This window comes from Myiozetetes cayanensis, unplaced genomic scaffold (assembly GCF_022539395.1).
Source record: "Myiozetetes cayanensis isolate MyiCay16 unplaced genomic scaffold, myiCay2020 scf6-25, whole genome shotgun sequence".
Classification (NCBI taxonomy): Eukaryota; Metazoa; Chordata; class Aves; order Passeriformes; family Tyrannidae; genus Myiozetetes; species Myiozetetes cayanensis.
The window spans coordinates 60,789,542-60,811,160 of NW_026087853.1; the positions used below are offsets into that span (position 1 = coordinate 60,789,542).

The following is a 21,619-nucleotide window of genomic DNA, read 5'->3' on the forward strand; positions in this document are numbered from 1 at the left end:
AGCCTGGTCCATCCTCTGACACCCTCCCTTCAGATACTTAGACAGACTGATGAGATTCCCTCTCAGTCCTCTCTTCTTGAGGATGAACAGACACAATTATCTCAGCCTTTCCTCATAAGAGAGATGATCCAGTCCCTTAATCATCTTCGTGGCTTTCCACTAGACCTGCTCAGGAGCTCCAAGTCTCTCTTGTTCTGAGGAGCCCAGAGCTGGACACATCACTCCAGATGTGGCCTCACCAGGGCTGAGCAGAGGGGCAGGATCACCTCCCTCAGCCTGCTGGCAGTGCTCTTCCTAACAGACCCAGGATACCTTTGGCCTTGGCCACAGGGGCACTGCTGGTGCATGGACAGCTCGTTACCCACCAGGACTCTCAGTTCCTTCTCCACAGAGCTGCTTCCCAGCAGGTCAGCCCCCAGTCTGTACTGGTGCATGGGTTATTCTCCCCCAGGTGCAGGACCTTTGCTGAATTTGAGACAGTTCTCTGCCCATCTCTCCAACCTGTCGAGGTCCTTCTGAAGAGCTGCACAGCCCCCTGGGGTATCGGCCACTCCTCCCACCTTTGTGTCCTCAGCAAACTTTCTGCCCCTTCATCCAAGTCACTGATGAGTAACTTAACACTGGGACCAGTACTGAGCCTCAGGGGACACCACCAGTGACAGACCCTGTGCCACTGATTGTGACCCTCTGGGATCTGCTCTTCAGCCAGTTCTCAAGACAGAACCCCACACATTCCAAGTGCTGCCTCACACACAGGGCAACTCCACCATCAACACCCTCCCAGTCTGTCTCTCCTGAACAGAGTGTAGCCCTTCATAGCTCCAGTCATGGAGCCATCCCATAACATCTCCATAAGCCCACTGAGATCAATATTGCAATTCATATCAATCAATATGAGATCAATTTTGTTGATCGTCAGTATAGTTTTAGGTCAGTCTTAACTCTTAGGTCATAAAATTTTCAGCATCAACACACGGTAAATTAGTGAGATTTGTATTGTGTAACACTTTTACGGTCTTTTTTGGGTCTTCACTGAGTCGCTTTGTTTCGTAAAATAAAATCATAGACAAAAGTGAATTTCTTGCAGGTTCTGTATAAAACAAAGTTTAAACTCAACACCATGCAACCCTCTCGTGGAATGATCCTCATTTTTCTGCTTGCAAGACTGCAGTGGAACAGAAGCGAGGCTGGAGAAGTAAAAGAAAAAAGTAAACAAAACAGCTCAATTCCAGATAACCATCAGTCTGCAGTGAAACCAACTCCACAGAGATTTGCTCCTCGTAGGACCACTGCCCTAAGTCCTTCTGTCACCAGCGATGCTGCAGCAACAGCTGCCAATCAAAATGTAACAAAAAGAAGAGAAATGATCAGTGGGGCAAACACCACACCCCTGAGGGTCTCTGTTGGCACCCCTCTACCTTCAAATGTGCCAAAAGATGGAACAAATAACTCTACCACAAACTACCACAGGAGCCCAATAACTTTAGCAACTTTTAGAACAACAGGCGACTTTTCTGGGGTGATCAAAAGTGTTGCAGCTACATCTGCTTCCACAGTGACACCAAGTCACTCCACAGTCACCTCTATTACTCCTGGGGATTTGGAGCTTCCAAGTGATAATTCTTCAATCAACCCCACCACGTTGTTCCCCATCAGTGTCACTCTCACATCACCCACAGCAAAGCAGGACAGTCCGACCTCGAATTTCAACCCCATTCAGCAGACAACAAAGCTGAATTATAATTCCAGCAACCCTTCTACTGCATCACCTAATCCAAAAGATGCCAATGAAGGTAAGGACCTAACTAAAAGCTCAACTGGTTTAATAAAATAATAATGCTGAAATAAAACTTTTGTTTAATTGAACTTGAGGCTTTATAAGATGTGTGGATTCATAAGTGACCTAGTACAGATTAAATCTAAAAAAAGACTTTTAAAATTTACTATTTACTCCTTTATTTAACACTTCCAAGAGTGGGGGAACCTAATGATCAGATACTGCCTATTCACACTGGAGTGAACCTTCAAAGCAGATGTGTAGAAATGACATTTAAAATGTATAACACAGCAACTTCTTTAAGTTCAGAAACTTTGGTGACCAAAGATGACTTCTTCTAAACGCTTTCAAAGGAATTACTCATTGTGCAATTTAATTACCAAGTTAAGTGTGCGTGGGAAAACAACAGAGCATAAAACTGTCATGGCACTTCTCTATCCTGCTGCTCTGAATCAGGTCTTCAGGAAAAGAAAAGGAAAGATTAGAAGGCATGGTAATTTCTTGCCATTAATTACCTTTCAAGCTTTTAACGCAGGACTGAAAGGTTTATCCATCATAACCAGTACGGTACAGTCTGTGCTAAGAACTAAAGGAGCATCAGACTTCCATGTTTCCCATCACAGTTCTAATAATTACAATGCACCTGATTCTTTAGATAATATAGATGGAAAAGGAAAAGAGGTGGGAGAACAGGTTCAGTTCCAAGAAAAACTGAGTACTTTGAAGAAAAGTTTTATGAAACTTGAGGAAAATCTTGGAAGGAATGCAGTTATTCTGCTAACTGAACAGGTGCATTACTGGATTTTTTAATCTTGCAAAAATTGGTACTCTATAATTTAATCATTTGAAATTCAGAGGCTGCAATTTTAACTGCTGGTTTAAATGCTTATGAATAATTGCATTCAAAGAGTGATTCCTGCTTATTTCTTTAAACAAAAAATAGTGGTTGATTCAGTAATTAAACCTGGAACCTTTTTTATTGGACTAAAAACTCATTTAGTCCACCTTTTTTTTTTTTTCCTAAACCCCAGTTATGACCCTGAAACTCAAGGATGGAGATGTCTGTTTTCTTTCACAAAGGCAGAAAGTTTCTGCAGAGAGGCTGGTCTAGTCACAGTTAGCCAAGCGTTTCAGATCCTTGATGAAAAGCCTCATTCCACAAAGCCTCAACTGCTATAAAGTCAGAATGAAGTATCTGGTTTTATAGATTTATAATTCCCATTTAACTATCTTGCCTTTCTCTCTTTCTCTCCTAGACAAAACCAACAAAGAAGGAGTAATAGTTGGTGTCACTGTAGGAGCCATTTTGGGATTTGCATTAATTGGCCTGATTGGATATTTTTTATGTGGTAAGAAAAGGTCTGAGTCCTTTTCCCACAGACGGCTTTATGATGATACGAGGAGTGACCCAGGTAAGGAGCAGCACAAGCATTTTGCACATAAACATTTATTTCTCCACAGGGCTGCTTAAATGGTCTGGTCTTACTGAATTATTAGGGTATCATCACCTCCAGTCAAACTAATTTTCAACTGATATTAATTTATTATGTTTAAATTTTAGCTTAACCAATACTCCCCTTAACTCTGTGTCTCCTCCTTACAAGTTATTTTTTAACCTCTGAAATATCAGGAAAATCATATCTACTATCAGTGAACTCATTCAAAGGATTGTGGGCAAGTTCAAAGCCATAGCTCAAAAACTCTCCCAAACTGATTAATTGAAAAAAAGCTAGACTCTCTACTCATCCAACGTCACTTACAGAATGATGGACAAAGATATATCTGTTTCTATGAGTAAAAATATTTTTAAGAGGTTTAAAAGTTTTTTAAAAATTGCTTTTGTCTTCTCCATGAGTATATATAAACTAGTATTAAAGTGTAACCACACTCCAAATATTTGTATCATGTTCCTGGACTTCATTTTTAAACGTTTAAACAAACACCGGGAGGTTAAACACACCTTTCTTCTCATATAAAATAAACCTAAATAAACTCCAGCAATACACCTTTTCTTGCCTTAAATGCAAGAGCTGAAAGCTGCCAGAATGTCAGATTAGGAGGTAGCTTTGAAAGTCCACCACCCCAGTGGATGCTGAAGGGGTGCTGCTGGCAGTTCATGAGTTATCTGCAGAATCAGTGCCTTTATCTTCTGCCCTCCCGTGTGTCAGAAAGGGGTTAACTGGATTTAACTCTGAGGGGCTGATGAGGTGGTCCAGTGTATGGGTATACAAATCTTTCAAGCAACATATTTTTAAAAAAAAAAATTGTATTATCCCTTCAGTTCTCCACTTGGACAACTCACTTGGACCATACGACACGAGTTTCGGAGGCGCATCAGACGACAAAACCAGCCCAGCAGACAAGCCAGAGGAAGACACTGCAGGGCACCCATCCCATGGCATTCCCATGGCTGACATCTCACCACCCCACCCTTCACCATAATGGTTGCTCCAGATTATATTCTTGCCTGTTATCTACAGCCTTTCATTTTTTTTCCCAAAACAACCCTGCAGCTGTTATCTTACAGCCATTACCATGCAAATGGTGTTTTAGAAAACTAAGAGAGGAATCAAACAAGATACACTGATATGCAACAGGCAGGGTCCAGCAGCAGAGCATGACTACTCTACTCTGTAATTAAATGATCAATCTATGGTTTTTCTGGAAGGATATTATACTTGCTTTCTTAGAAATAATACAGACAAATAGCCTCCAGGTAAGATTCTGCCTTGTGTAACTTTTGCCAACAATGCAGAGATTGTAATAAAGAAAAATGTGACTAGGACCACAATGATACTTTAATATCAAATAAAAAAAAAAATCCTCAGTTTAACTACCTTAAAGTGAAACTACTGTGTCCAAATATAATTTCTATCTGATAAATGACTCACAGCCCCACTTTACATTCATACCTTCCTCCGTGAACATGACAAAATTAATTAGATTTACTTGGATTACTCAGTTTGGATTACTGGAAGTTTGCTGCAGAGAATGGAACTACTGAGTAACATGAACTACATCTAACTTTTGACTAGGATGACACAGAATCAAAATCACTATCCATGGGAAAAAAAGAAGATAAGCTTCTACTCCTCTGTCAAACTGATCTCGTTTGAATTGCAGGCCAGATCTGCAGAGAAATTATGAAAAATGTGTCGGTACAGGTTGGATAGAAGAAATACTAAACATGAGAAGAAGGGAATCTCTGCTATGTATACAGATATCCTAAAAACCATGGTCCAGTTCTCTCCAGCTAAAGCATAAAATATGGCAGTATAATGCAAATAATTGCATAGTTCATCTCTTTGCAATTACCAGACAGGTCTAAATAAAAAGAAAAAAATAGGAAAAAGACACAGCTGCAAAGGCATAGAATAAACAAAACAAAATGCAGAGAAACCAACACACGTGGGACATGCTTGTGTTAACTATGCTCTGCTACAATGCTTTATCCAGTGTGGAGACTGTGGATCACGTCGATGGAGTTATCTCACTAACTGCCTGGGAAGGCTGCAATGAGGTTCTATTCACCTTCCTTAGCACACACCATACCAGTTTCCTAATAAAGCAAATTCCTCCTTACACCTGAACCTCACCCTCAGCTGAAAGCAGAAAGAGCTCTCTCTAAGGAGAATTTGAGGATAGAGATGAAGAGATGCTAAGTGTTGTCTGCACTGGTAAAACAAATTGCAATGTATTTTAGGAATTTATGAAAGTAATAATTAATAATTGCAATGCCATAATAGCAAGATTAGGAGTAAATGAAGAAATATCACTGAGGCAAACAAAGCGTGCCCTTCAATTATACCATATTAATTTTTAACAATCCAATTCTGATTTTTGCATGTACTTCTGTTTCCTATGTAACTCTTGGATGTTTTGCTTTTGTTTGTATATTGTTTCCTGCTTTTACCATACCAGCCTTCAAAATTCATGACACTTGTTCATCCTCCACTTTAAGTTAGAATCATTAATGCTTACTCATATATATATATTACATAAATAAAGCTGTTGTGTGCCATTTTATCTAAAACTTGAAAACTCTGGCTTGAATTCAGACAGCTGTATGTATGTGAACTGGTGTTGTTTTCTCAGGGTTTACACTGACAAACATCTACATTGGTAAAATTCGTTATTTCTAGTTCTATTCTTCTTCCCTATTTCCCAGCAGCAAAAGACTATCAGCTTCAGTGAAAGGTAATTCCATCAAGCATTTCATGCTGGAACCATCAAATCTGTATTTTATGGCACTATTACACTGACCTATTACAAGAAGTGTCCTGGGTTACACAAAGACTCTGATATCCACCTTTTCTTTCCTCTTTTCCCCAAATATGCCTACTAATTTAGACTGTGGGGAGGGACTTAAGATAAGGGTGGTACTTTATTATCTGAGAAGAAGAATGTATCCACCAGCGTGAAAAGACTGAAAGGCTGATTAACCTATATGTTTGCCTCTAAAAAGACTTCAGCCTGAATAATATAAAATTCAGGCTCAGTGACACTAAAGACAGTCATTACATTAACAATAAAAGGCATTATTTTCACCCACTATTGGTACAGAAATTGAAGTGAATGAAAACAGGAAAAAATATGTTTGTGATAAAATCCCTCTTTAGACTTTATCAAGAGCTATAATCTCCCTGTATCAAGTCATGATATAAAAGGGTTGGGTAAACTAAAAATGAAAAAAAAAAATAAAGTAAAAATGTACTTACCCCAAATTGCCATGAAAATAGCAAAGAAGACAGTCCCTCCATTATCAAACAAATGTGTAACCTAAACAGAAAAACAGAAACAATTAATATTGCCACATTCTGTTTTGCCCCAAAATCCCAGAGTACAAAACTGGTGTAAGAAGCTAAAAGCTCAGCTTTCTGATAAGTAGTCCTACTGGCATGTTTTTTCTACCAAGGTTTGTCACACTCTGTCTTTCAGTAAGGTTGAAATCTGCAGTTCCAGACTATCACTTCATGCATCATCATACACTAAGAGCTGTTCTGTCCATGTCCAGACAGGCTAAAAATTCATCCAGAATTCCTGACATATGGTCGGTCAGATTTAACCTCAACCTTTTCTGTTTTACGGTTTTTATGAGCTTAAACAACTCTTCACTCTTCTTCCTCTACTTAATGTCTCTTTTGATTCCATTTTATTCTTCTCCTGAGCTGTTTTGCAATTTCTCTCCAGGTAAGAACAGCGTGTATTCCTTTTTAATCCAGGAATTATATTCAGCCTCTCGAATTGTTGACATAATCTCATTTTTAAAAGGCTTGTGCACTTTAACTCCAACAAACATTAAATCATTTCTATATATCACCCTCTAGAAGCTCACATAATCCTTAACTCTGAAGTTAATTTCTTCTCAGGAATGCTCTTGTTTTAGTTAGATTTATTCCTTATCTTACTCTTTGTCAAAGGATTTTTCTGAGCAGAACAGCTATTCAGCTGCAAAGTCTAAGGCTTACAGACTGAAGATACATCTTGAAATAGAGAATACTTATTTATATGTATTTTTATAATTATTTATACTTACTGAAGAGAAGTATTGATTGAAAATCAGGTTCTGCATGCCTATGGATCGTTCTAAACATGTGAGTGGGTGAATTTGACTCTTACAAAACTTACGAAAACACGTATGAAAACACCAGAATTTATACTACAAAAAGCTGCAATTTCCAATATTCAATCCATCATGTGAAACTGTTTCTAGAAAGCTGATATTAAGGTCATTATACTTTCTGTAAAGTTGAAGTTGCCAATTTATAGCAATGTAATTTATCCAGGGATAATGGGCCTACACTTCTTCTAATGAAGGGTGGTTTAAGATGTTGATGACAATTATTATGCAAAGCAGAGGCTTCAAATTCCTATTTGAAAAAAAAAAGCGTAAAGCATTATAAAATACTAGAGTAAACCAACTTATCATCAACAGGCCTACATTAAAAGAGGATCTGAAGAAGGAGGAAAAAGGAATGAAAAAGTGCTGCAAATGGCTCTGATATCTCTTGTCCTAAACCACTCTTTGAAATAAGAAGAGAATGTCTTGAAATGGAATATTATTGAAAAAAGGAGAACTTATCCTGCAGATAGATTTTCATTCTTCTAGAAAAGTCTGGCATTACTGCTTCTGCCTCAGAAATCAAGAAAACTAACTAATGAAAGCAGAAAATGTTAATAGTAATTGTGTATCTTGCCTCTATTTTATTTCTTATTGAGCAAAATTATAATATTGTGATAATTTATTATAAACATATATTTTATCTGTATGTGAGTTCTGCTTTCCTCTTTTTTTTTTTTTTTTTTTTTGAGGTTTGGAAATGGGAATTGACCATGTGGTATTGGACAACAATTAATCCAGTATGTTCCCTGGATCATACAGTGGGATCAATTGTCAATCAAATATGTATTTTGCTTTGTTTTTCTTTTGCTTCCATAAAGGAAAACACAAACATAATGAGTATGAGACTGAAAATGTGGGATGTGAACAAAAGCAGCACAATAACTCTGATGAGCATTATTGGTTTTGAGTGTAGATCTGTGTGAGGATATGACTTTGGATATTCTGCTCAGCAAACAGTGCATCTTTCCAAGAAAAACACAAAATTAACCAACCAGCCAACCAACAAAACCTAAGCCAGTAGAATTAATGTTGCTAAGAGCAGAAAACAGATCCTCGGCTCCTGATTTGGCTTTATCATCGTAAAGAGTGTTGGGAGAAAGCATTTCAGGACCACACTCTAAATTAAGACTTGACAGTCTAAAAGGCTGAATGCATAGTCTGGGACTCTGTGGATCAGAAGGCCACTAAGCAGAGGTGACAGTGTAGGACTCTGTGCTAGTCCATCAGCATACCTGACTGAGGTCGTCATCATCAGGCACAACTCGAGGCATTTCAAACCCACCCTGAATCAACACCCTGCCCCAAAGGGCCAAGGCGTGCTGGGTGCAGGACCCACCCAAATCACAGATCAAAGAGTCCATTTGATGTGGATGAGAATGACAGCCTGGTCATTCAGCATTCCAGGTATTACCCTTAAATGATAAACCTCACTTCAGTGTGGCATTTTTAAGTGGAAGAGGGAGGGGATGAAAGAAACGGGCAGGAACAAGAAGGATAAAGGCATCTTTTGTATTCTGTCTCTAGCTTTACAAAAAAGCTTGGCTGAAGAAGCACTTGAAGTATATTATTTTTCTGGCATTAATCTATTCCATCCAAAGTGCTCCTCTACAGGGAAACATGGCAGATATTTAAGAACCCCTGGCAGCAGTTTTAATAATCTGAAACATGAGTACAGGCCTTACATAAATGAGGCAGGTTTGGGGAAATGAACTTTAATCACTTAAAGGAACTCACTGTTCCTAATTAACTCAACGTTTATGTACTCTACAGTGAGCTACTTGAATGACTAAGGATTAAAACTCTTACTCCAGAATAAGGGTGCTGATGTCTGGAATGAATCAGGAATAGCTTCCCTTACCTATCAGTTTTTTGGTTATGTAGAAGGTAGATAGAGAAGTAAGTTATGACATAACCAGAGGAAAATGATGCCAAGCTCTGGAACAAGAAGGAAGCAGGAAATGTCGTTTTCTTTTCCCAGAGAGCAGATCCAATGACTTGTTTTTAAATACATCAGTTCCCCTTACGTATATTACTAACAGTGCTTCAGAAAGCACAAAGGACCATCTGATTTGAAATCTGACTACAGTTTTCTAACATTACAGATTGTTTTCACTCACTAATTTGGGTGCAAACACAGTGGAAGTGCTGACACACATTTAGATATTTGCTGCTCAACTTGAGCGAGACGGTGGCAACCAGCGGGATCACAAACCCAGCTGGAAACCAGACAGTCCATACAGAGAGGTAATGAGTGAAGGTGCTGTGAACCTTTTGTTTAGAAACACCACTGTGAGTGAAGGCATTACAGCTATAACCTTTATAAAAAGCCTCATTGAGATTTTTGGGTTTTGTTTTTTTATTTTTCTTTGCCACTCGGTTGGCCAGATGGTAATCCTGTTCCTTCCCAAAGAGACTTCTCTCTCTCTCCCACGCTTGGGGGAGGTTCAGAACACACAAATCCTGAAAAGAGACAATTTTTGTTTGTTTGCTGTGTTCTAATCCAAGGTTGATTGGGTTTTCAGAGCAAGAGCATTGGCAGGAAAAGCTGGGAGCTTACATCAATTTCTATAATTGCAGACATGAGAAAAGAGTGCCTGTGACTGTGGAATACAAGTGGTAACTGCTTGTCTTCCCTGGTTGTCATCTGAATTTTTCTTCAAAAGGATTGATTTGAAAACAAATGAAGCATGGATGGACTGCCACATTTTTTTCCATGGCAATGAATTATTCACAATGTGACATTAAATGTGAAATGTACATGATTTAAGCAGATGATGTCAGTATAAATAACACAAAAAGCTGCTTCTTATTAACTGGAGATGGTAACATAACAGGATCTAAAGTGAATTAACTTCCTGTTAAACTGCAGTGGACTGCTGAAGAGGTACTTACCATCTTCTAAAAAAAGGGATTTCTGGGATGGGTTGTATAGCTTGAACAATGCTATTTCAATTAAGAAAGTTTTTACTTCTAGTACACATAAAAAAAAAAATTAGTAAAATAAAAGTTGCAAAAAACCCTCATGGAGCCATTTTCTGTTATATAGTTACAGTAGTATTTAAAAACTCTTGCCTTAAGTACAACATCTTCAGTGATATTTCAGTGACTAGAAAATTAAATTTGGAAGTTCTAAACATTAGTAATTTTTAAAAATACCTTTACAGATAGATTTGTTCAGTTTTACTCAACATTGGTCCTACCTATAAGAAATTTTGAAATCTAACACAAAAGTCATTTCCCTTTCACACTGCTGCAGTTTTGTTGTAATGCCATGGAGCAGAGACCACCACCTTTTATAAATACAGTCCTGGAGATTATTTAAGTTTGGAGAACAGCTTCTTGCTAGCAAAATATTTGATTATGTGAAATCTTTGCATGAGTTCAACAGAGCAAAGAACATCACAGGCACATTATGCTAGAGAATTCCTTTAGGAGAAGCAAAAATTCAATTACAAAAGTAAGCAAGGGAAAGAAGTTACCCACAGGGGACAGCAGCAGAAACCACACACAAAAAAGTTTTATTACGGGGGATTTAAGTGGATGAAAAAAATGATTTATTAATAAGGAAATGCTCGCGGAATTTTAGAACAATCTTTGATCGTTTCAGATCATTTCCTTATTAGAAAGATGAATTAGAAAGGCTGAAAAAAGCTCTCCGTAGAGAAACAACACACTTTTCAGGAAGCTTTGCTGAAACAAGGGCAGCCACCACACAATGAAAGGGGGTCTTTAGATAAAAATTAGCTGGATAGCAATAATATAATAATATAATAATTACCTTGGCGTAAATGCAGCTCTCATTGAGTTTTTGTAGCGTGCAGTTGCGCTCACACATAGGGCACATGATGGTTTCATTTGCCTCGCAGATCTCTTTGCTTTAATGTGAGACAGGAAAATAAAGATTATATAAAAAGACTCCCAGCATTCTCAAAATTTTCTGAGGTTACGCCATTTGTGCTCCCTGTTTGCTGGCAGTGCCTACACCACAAAACTGGACCAACAAAATAAATCAAAAGTGAATGTTTGCCTTGAAAAGCCTAATCCCAAATCAGAAACTTGAAAACTATGGGCCCTTAGGGTGCTATGCAATATTTTTGGACATCATGTTACACTTTTCCCACCAGTGAATTCTCTCCCAAATATCACAAACAGAAGAACAAAAATATTGCTCACTGCCTTCCAAGCCATTTGCTGCCTATTTTACTAAGTGATGTAGAAGATATTAAACACACTTAGGTCACATAAAAACTGACTGACAGGGATTTCTGGAAGTATTATTTCAAGTCTTTGCATTTTTATTTTCTACAGAAGAACTTATGCATAGGACTAATAATAAAAAAAACCCCACTACTTTAATACCCTATTTTGGGGATCACTATCTTCCAGCCACATTCTGATGCTTCAGAATCCTAAGATTTAGGAAGAGGAATCCACTGTCTTCACTGGGACCATTCATATTCAAAGCACAGTCCATAACTAATTGTCTTGACAAAGGCAAAGCAGAACTAACAGAAGTGCAAAAATGAATTTCAAAGGAAATTTTAAACTGCAGTGAGTAAGCTTCCCAGAGAACCTCAGCTATTGCCTTTCCCTATCCCTCAGCAATGATGACCATGCCTGAAATGATCCTATGACACACCACGGAAGCAGCAGTATAAAATGAATGCCAGGAAATCCCTACTAATTTGTTTTAATAAACATTGCACTTACACTCTCCTTCTTCTAAAAGCTGAATTTACACTTTTAACACTGTTTGGGAGATTATGATTATTTTCAAATGAGTGGTTCTATTAAATACTGACATAACAGTAAATATAATGAAAGGATTAAATATCTATCTTAATCTTTGGTCATATTTCACATAACATCACAATCACTAATTCACTGAAACCCTAAAAATAATGTGAATCTGACAAAGAAATCATTCTGGATAGCTCTTAAGCCAGAATGAGCATTTCAGAGTTGCAGAGTGACAGAAATTTTAGTGTGTGTGTCACATCAGTGAATTTTCTTGCTTACATTTTAAATCAAATTATTAAGCACAGAAAAATCACACTTTAATCACATGCTACAATGGTTCAGCAATAATGCAAACTATTGTCAAATAAGAGGTCAAAATGTACTGTACTTTGAATTTAAATTCAGATGATAAAAGTTACATTTTCTGTATTATTCATCTTGAGTTAAAGTGCTGATATGTTTTTAATAACACATGAAGTTTCACAAAATTATACTGACACTGATAGGTCATGTGCTCTCATACTACTCTGCAAAGGCAATAACATTTGTTACACAAGTGTTTGTGACGGGTGCTATGTTAATTGTTACTCAATTGCAACCCAAATCTTCAGTTTAAGAGATCAAAATAAGCTGTTTTGTAGTGTTCTTGCCTGTGTATTTGAGATCTGACTACAGCACATGGTGCAAAGACAGCTCAAGCTACCCTGTGCTCATGTCTGGCATTTCTGTCTGACTGACAAAAAAGGGACAATTTACAACAGTGAAAATTAACATCTGTGAACACATCCAAACCAAACTCTTTAAAACCACCAGATTTATTTTTGTGTGGACTAATCGACTTGACATGCAACTGGGAATAAAGACAGGTGGTAGATATGGCACATCATCTGTTGAGAGAACCCAAATGGAGGGAGTGCTATCGGGCTATTTAAGCCCTTCCATTTGACTACCACTTTGCATTTGAGGACTTTAGTGCTGGTTTATGGCAACCACAGCGTTGCTGAGCTTGATTTGAAACTCATGCAAGACAAAGAACATTTCAGTAACGCTGCCCAAACAAACCAGATCTCAGGTGTGACAACATTCTGCATCATCCTTGAATTACTGCTGCACAAAACCTATGGCTGGCACGGCAAGCAGTGTTCAGTTCTACGGCAATATATTCTTGTTTATTTGCTTATTCCTTCTCCGCTGAAATTGTGCTGGATGTTTGGAAAAAGAAGAAACGATTGCTTCCTGCCTGAGGCCACTAGAAGGGGGTTGATGGCAGCTCCCTGAACCTGAGAGGTGAAGGCACATCACTGAGGAAATCATCCTTCTGCAAAACTGATTTGATCAGTCGCTAAGGTCAGATTTTGTGTCACACAAGGCAGATAAATTGGACTTTTTGACAGAATTTATCATACCTGAAATCACCCCTTCCTAATGTAGACAGATTCCACATAACTGGGCTAATAAGCCTGTTTCCCATGAAACAGTGTTCACCAAATAATACTGAACCTGGGGCAACGTGCCAGTTCTGACATTGCCATAATGCCCTAGCACTGCTGTTAAATTCTTAATTGCCACTGGGTTTCCTGTGTCTAGATTTTTCAGAATAATGCACCCAACTCTGTTTCTTCCTGGTCGCTGCTAACACTGCCCTTGCACACTGCAGTAGCTGCAGTGATTAAAATCGAGTGATAGATTTTAAAACTCTTACCCTTGCTTATCCAGAAGTTTTCTTTAAATGAATGCAGAAGCACCAGACAAATAATCTCACACTCCCAGACTCTGGCAAGAGTAAGAAGTGTGCAGTCTGTCTGCCTGCTAATGCATGTCTTCTGTCTGCTCTAGGTAGGAGGTTTCTGTCTAATCCTCACTAACACCTCCCAGGTCAAGTTAACAAATATGGCAAGGAGTAGCATCTGTTATCAGTGGCCTTTCGAATTGCCTAAGTACACAAGGAGGAGTTGTCAATGCCACGCCTTTGTCTTCCCGAGAAGTGCCTGAAATACTAAGCTATACCTTGATAATAGTAGATTATGGCCCCTTGTTCCCCTCATTGAAACTGAGCAACTGTACATGTAACAAACACAAGATTTTCAGTTCAATAGCTCTAGTCCCTGTGCTCTAAGAACAGGCTGATCCTTGACTTTATATCCACTGTATTTTGTGGATATTTATGGTGAAAAAACAATCCTAATACAGAGAACAATAGCTTAAAGATAGCATAGTTTCCTGTCTGATACATTTATTGCACTTAACTGTATTTAATACAGTGTGGATTTGCACAGTTTCTCCTGAGTTTGCTGTAAAAAGCAAGACTAAAAAGAGGAATGCATTACAACACTCTAGAATTGTTAGTAATAAATGTTAATATTATTTTCCCCAAATCCAGTCCCTTTTATCTGCATAAACCTTCTCTCAGTTTATAATAATTCTGTGGAGGGTGTAAAAGCAAATTGACCCAAAGCAAATCACAACAATAACTCACTGTGAAAGTGAAATCAGTAGTTAAAGAAAATTCCATAAAGAAAACTTTATGTGGTCTTGCTCAAAGCTCAAGACAACACTTTCTATGAAATCTGACTTCAAGTGTACTTACAGCCTAAGCTTCCAAACTGCTTGGAGGAACAGCTGCAATTGTAAGAGGACTGATTCTGATGAGTCTGATAGCATCTAATAGAAAACTTTGTAACCAGGGTGCATTCTCTGAAACAGTTCCTAAAAATAGGTCGGGACGTAACTTAAGCACGCTCATCACAGCTTCTAAATCTAAAAGTATAACAATCTCAGTTGTGCCAGACTGTTCCTATTTTTCAACGGGCTATTACACGTTATTACGTAGGATCTTACCTTACTTGGCTGGAATCCATTGTAAATAATCCATAGAGGAAAACAAAGAGCCCAACCAGGGCAGCAGGAATAAGCATTCCAGTATACCATCCCAGCCAGGCAAAATACAGCCCAATTTTTTCACCAAAATATCGCCTACATGAGAAGGAAACACAAGTGTTGTTTAAAGTTAAAACTTATGGTGACTCCTATCTATCTCTATTATCACAGTAGCAGAATAATTCTAAAAAGGAACTAACTACCATTACAGGTTTATGGCAAAATTGTCAGTTTACCAAAAGGTGGGGTTTTTTTCAGGCAATAATAACGTTCTGGTGACATCAATTTCAGACTTATGAGAACATACAAGGATATAACTGAAGTGCCTCTGTAATTTTCATGTCTTTGCAATGGCTAAGTAGATGTACTAGTATCAATATTATTAGTTTAGTTAGCTTTTAATTAATAGTAGGGGGGGAGGGAGAGAGAGATGTACACAGACACAAAAAGTTCTGGAAAGGAACAAAGTAAGTTGATATGATCTAAGTATTCCATTATAAAAAGCATTTATAGATAATCATGTAATATGACATATTTCAAACTCTTATTATTGAAAACAATGGTCTGAAAACACAAGCTGAAGACTGAGCCTTAATTCTTCAAAACTTGGGTATCAGTTGCTAGAACAGATGAAGTAGCAGTGATCAGAAAGTCAATCAAGGATGATACAGCACAGAATTGTCCCATGGCACATGCTTAGCTCCACAGATGATTGGTTATGACTGTCAGATCAGGAACAAAAACTGACAGCAAAGAAAATGAATTACTGGTATTCAGTGTCAGAGGAGGAAAGCATGAAATTCAAGTATCAACATTATTAAACTCCAATTACATATACATATTTCTCTACTTTACATTTGGTAACCTATTACATTCATTCTAAGACACGTGACCAGAAGTTCACTTAAACCCAGAGGGAAAGGTTACAGTTGAGTGGCGTTTTAAGTTCACTGCATGCAGTAACTCTGACTGTCCACGTGAATTACAGCCTGCTCTCAGAGGTGCTCTCACGAGGGGCAAGTGTCTCTGATCAGCACACCACATCCTGGGTTTGTATTTTAAGCTTCACGCTGCAGACTCTGGAGCAGTTGGAACCACAGGCCTTTTATGCAGATTCATTTGAAATTAATTAGCCCTACCCAAAAGACCACCCAAAAGAAGCAACTTAGGGAACCCCAGTCTTATCCAATACCAGCTAAATGTTATAGGAAAGCACCAGGAATTCAGGAGTAGAGTTAGCACACTGTTGCCAGGCTGTTTGTACCACAGAAACTTTTCAGAGTACTAATACCTGATTAAATCAAGAGGCTGGTATTTGTACCACATTCCCCACCGTGCCCAGCGTTCGTATAAGAGGTGTCTGTGGTTCTGTGCCCCGTGTGTTTTGATGGGATGTCTGCTTTTGTGGCTTCCCTGAAAAAAAAACCACAAAGAAATACAAGTACATTACAAGGCACTGTGGAAAAATATATAAGTTTCTTAGGTATTTTTGAATATCATTTTAATAGAAACACTCTTTAATAAATAGGTCTCTTATTCTGGACATTTTTGGGACTTGTCATCTGGAGCTAACAGAAGAGACAGGGTTACATATGCTTCTGAAAGGGTCAGTTTCTCTAATAATTAATGACAGAAACATATTAATACAAGACTGTAAAGAAGTACTCAACTCTTTATATGACTTCCAGTACATTGCTTCTATATCACTTATATGTGCCTATCTGTATGCTTTCACCTATTTCAATTTTTCAAAATTTTTCAAGAGATGTTTGTGGTGTCTTTTTTTTTGTCCCTCCTACAGAATTTTAGAAATTTTTGGTATGTCAGCTCGGTTCTTCTCTCCTAGACATTCTCTATGACTTTAACTCACTACTGTTTGAAAGTATATAAAAAATTTAGTCTTTTTGTGGTACATATTTTCTCAGATGATGGAAGCAACAGGATTGGCAATATTTCTAAGCTACATTGGACTCCTGAGGCATTAAAAGCAAAACACAGAGTCAGTCTGACCCAAATGGAGTCGAGTCCTTCCCAGGCCATGTCAGGCATTTACAGATCACTTGATAGACTAAAACAATAGCCTCATGTCTGGCAGCCAAAAGGTAACACACAGATTTGCTAGAACAATGCTGAGTAGAATCTCTTGTATTGATAATTTTGCTCCAATTTTGAAGAAGGATATATCCCTTAGTTGAACTTTTTTCCCCAAAAAAACCCCCACCACTTGGCTATGGTAAAGAAAATATTTGACCAATTAACTGCTAGTGAGCCAAGTCATTTGCTGTGAGGAAGCTTCCCAGAGCAGTAGTTTAGAGTTAGTGATCAGACAGATTCTTGACCCTGGTAGATCCATGTAATTTAGCTATTTAGAATTTTATCACATATTTGAATTCTTGAGCACTCCCCACAACTCAAAGAACACCATTTACTTGTTGCAATCTGCTGATCAGATCCCCTGGTTTAAGAACAAGCCAAAAACAAAGCTAAACATAGCAGGATGCAAGACTGCTCCTTTCTGCTGACAGCCAGCCAAACAGCACACCAAAGATGTCAGCTCTGAGTGTGACCTTTGCAACATCAAGGAACACCCAGGAACAGAGCATCAGCTTATTCTCACTGTCAGCTGGCTGAATGGCTGCAATGCATTACCCAGTGTTGCATGCTTTAAAATATCTTTTTCCTTGCTTCTTTCTGCACTGTTTATCCATAATAGAGTTCAAGTCTCAGCATTCCCACACTGGGATTGAATTTTCACTCTTATTTGCTCATGTAGCAAAGAAAAAAAAAAATTAAAAATAAAATTGAGTGTTCAACCACTAGTCCTTAGCATTGAGTCAGGCAGCAATTAAGATAAAAGTAGCCTAAAAATATGACTTCATTAACCTTAACTGAAATGTGGAAACGGTAGTTTATGGTAAAAAAAAAAAAGGAACATATAAAACAGATATGACAGCATAGCTTTGAGGCCAGAGAAATCTTCACAGGCTTTTCTGGTAGTACAGCCAGCTTTTCCCTGAAGTCAGTAACACACAGCTGAAGCGTTAACAATGCTGTTAAATTATTTATCTGAAATACTCCTCCTCTGTATTCCTCGTATTTAATTATTAACGGCATACTGAAAAATAACTCTCAGCCATTTGCAACACCCAGTCCTTCAAAACGTGAGACCAAGTCACGGCATTCAGCCCACACCACCACGGGAGTTCAGGGCTGCGATTACCCTGCTCCCAAGAGCATCTCAGGTGACTGAAGATGTGTGGCTTCCTTTTCAACATCAAAAGATTGTCTGAAAACTCTCTTTAGTCATACACAAATTGTTTTTGGTTTTGTTTTTGTTTTTTTTTACTTCATGGGTTTACAGTGTTCAGTAGACTTTAAGCTACTGAAAAAGATATTGTCAAGCAGAAATTATCCACAGCCGTTCAGGAAAGACTAAATGGGAAATAATTAAGTGGCCTCCCTAACTGTGATCAAATGCCCAAGCTATTAGAAAAAACAAAACGTTTTGTAGGTGGTAAGCAAAAAATAATCTAATACAAGTAACTGGAATAATTTGGAACAACTGATACTCTCACTAAGAATTCCACAGGCATTGTCCAGTTCATAAAAATCAGATAGGAGTTATAATATCCTAGTTCAGCTAGATGTTCCAGGATTTTATAACACATGATGAAAGGAAAATTTTAGGAGTCAACATTAAAGTAAGAGAAACAAATTTAAAGCAGGATCCCAAACCACTAGTGCAAGCTTTAATCTAAATGTAAAAATAAAAATCAAATTAACCAGGTTACCTCGTGTGGTGGAAATGCTGCTTCATATGTTCCGTTATTTAGTAACCTATTAATACCTTAAAAAAAAGAAAAAGTGTAAGTTCTGATATAAATGTTTTACACCCATTTTTCAAGTAGTGTGAATGTTCAAGTCACATATTGAGAATGCAAATTCATATCGGATGATCAGGATGCTGCTAAATAAATAAATTCATAAATGTAAGGTTTTAATATGCCTACATATTTAATTCTTAATTTAATTCCTGCAGAGAAACCAGGAAATCATGCATGCATCATCAAACAAAAAGCAAAAATAATTCAATGCAAGTAACTGGAACAATTTTGAACAACTGATACTCTCACTAAGAACTCCACAGGCATTGTCCAGTTCTCAAAAATCAGATAGGAATTAATATCCTACTTCAGCAAGAAAATGCTCTAGGATGTTATTATACTACACAATACAAGGAAAATTTTAAAAGTCAAGATTAAAGTAAGACTAACAAAGTAATTTCAAATGAAAATTACCAGGAAGACCTTCTAGAAACTAATACTGTATTAGGAGTGTTGATATAGACCGAATTTAGTCTGCAGATCATCTGCCTCTGAGCTGCACAGAGACCTCAGACAAGTCAAGAGTAGCTCACATTGATTCTGCTGGACTGGAACTGCTGGACAGCAGCAGAAATATTGGGCTCAGTCCTTGAAAACCCTGCCAGTTTTCTGAGGTATAGGTTACCTTTATTGTGGCTCTCGACCATGTAAAATTATAATAATCTCTCCATTTTATTTTAAAAAATGGGTAATTAAGAGAAAAATACTCCCAATTTTCACTGAGTTATTCAGGAACATATGGATGGGACATTGCTTCAACTCTGATCCTGAGTGAAGGAAAAGATTTCAAGGAAAGAAAAAATTAGTTTACTCAATTTTTTTCAGGTGAGTAAAGATAAAAAAATTTTATAGCTTCAAGTTAGGAAAAAAAATACAGCATTCTCACCCATTTTGGATTTTCCATCTTCATACTTAGTTCTCTGTAGCACGTGATGCACGATTCTACTTCTCGTGGAATTGCTGAAGAAGCTATCCTTGTTGTTTATCGTAAAACTATTAAAATAATTAATGGTTTTTAATATTCAAAACAATGCACATGTGTTGAAACATAGCTGCTCAAGTGTTTCCTTCTTACAATGATTTGGATCTTTACTTCCCTTGGTTACTGAACAAGATTTTACATCCCTAGAGCAGGTCCAATAAAGTTATCCTCATCACAGATAATTTTTGGGAAAACAGCACAACTAAAACTAAACTCTAAAATATCTTACTATCTAGGTAATTTCTGTTCTGGATATAGTTAGTAAAATAAAGATCTTCAGTAGCAGTGGTGGCCTTAAATTCAAATTACTTATGAGGTGACAGATGCCTGTGGCGTGGAACCACCAAAACTACAAATTAAAAAAAAAAAAAAAAAATCTCCATGCACTGGAAACTTGAGTAGCATCTCCAGAACCATTTGCCCTTAAGAGCATCCTAGGATGGAGCCAAATAAAGCATCCTTGCACAGATGGCTCCATTCTGGACGCCAGAAATCCGACAGGCAGGAGCTTTCGCCTGCTCAGCTGTGCCAAAAGTGATACTATTAAAGTTGATTACATCAGCTGAGCTGGTTGAGAAAAAAAACCACCAAAACCAGGGGCTTGACCCATTGCAATACAGGCAATTACTGAAGAAAAATAAAAAGAGAGACTATCACGCAATTACTCTTTCAGGAGTAAAGTCAGTCCACTAGAACACAGCTTCTTCACTGAGCAGAAGAAATACTGTTTAGCCTAATTCATATTTCTACTTTAAATTAAATTTTCTCTCCTAAAAAAATTATCACAAAGTAATTTAAAAACCAAGGAACAGTCAGAATTTTAAAATCTAACTTTTTGGGTACTGGAAAGATTTATGGCACGCTTAAAACTACATCACTGTCAACACGCTGATTTGACCACACACAGTTTATATTTGGTGTATATATATTTGTATTTTCAGAGGCAAGAGCCCTTTTTAAATGCAGATCTGATAAGACAGAAAAAAAACCTCATCCCTGGTTTTAGCTTGCCTCCAGGTGTTCCCAATGTCAACAGCTGTATCAGGTTTTGCCTGAGTTAAATATGCAATTAAGCAAAGCCAACTTGAGCAAGTATTTGCATTTTGTAATGCAACGGAAAGAAAAAAAACCAAAGAGGCAGCGTTAATTTTTCAGCCAAATTTCTGCCTGTGCTACCAAGTGACTACCCAGTAACAGGTAACACCGAGGAGCTTTTTGGCTTTAAGAGAAAATGCATAAAAACACCAAATATGCTACTTGGGCATTTGCCAGCAACCATCTGTGACAGCTGCCTAGCAGAAATGAGAAAACAGAAAATCCCTGTGGTCCCTGGTGCTGCCTCCCCAGCTCCAGCACTCACTGGTGGATGCGGGCACGGCTGAAGGGGGCCGTGTAGCAATCTGTCTCCTCCAGGTCAGGCAGGGCCTCCTTATCCAGCTTCATGGGATTCCTGGGCAACCAACTTTTCAGCTCCCTCATGTTCCTCTGCAAGCTGAGACAGAGAGAAATCAGATTGACACACTCTCCCCTGCCTGGTGTTTCCATCCCCAGCACTGCGTGTTTAGTGATGTCACGCCAGAAATGAAATGAAATCGGGAAATTTCTCCACATTAAGCAACTAAAAGAGAATAAGGAGTTAAAAAGCGAAATGCAAAATATTTATTTGCAATCCATCTTGCAACACTTTACTTGAGCACAACTCACCCTAAAATTGGTGGGTTGTGGTTTGAGACAGG

General features: G+C 37.9%; 1 protein-coding gene across 5 annotated transcripts in view; it reads right to left on the reverse strand.

Annotated features, from left to right (window-relative positions):
• ANO3 (anoctamin 3) overlaps positions 1–21,619 on the reverse strand; it is a 156,183-nt gene that overhangs the window by 22,428 nt on the left and 112,136 nt on the right. For all 5 annotated transcript variants that reach the window (XM_050335198.1, XM_050335197.1, XM_050335201.1 and 2 more), the window contains exons 8-14: positions 21,244–21,375; positions 19,788–19,894; positions 18,809–18,864; positions 16,309–16,430; positions 14,979–15,113; positions 11,179–11,275; positions 6,496–6,556 (exon numbers count right to left, since the gene is read on the reverse strand). In XM_050335198.1, coding sequence (XP_050191155.1) covers positions 6,496–6,556; positions 11,179–11,275; positions 14,979–15,113; positions 16,309–16,430; positions 18,809–18,864; positions 19,788–19,894; positions 21,244–21,375 — 710 coding nt within the window. The remainder of the gene's footprint in view (positions 1–6,495; positions 6,557–11,178; positions 11,276–14,978; positions 15,114–16,308; positions 16,431–18,808; positions 18,865–19,787; positions 19,895–21,243; positions 21,376–21,619) is intronic.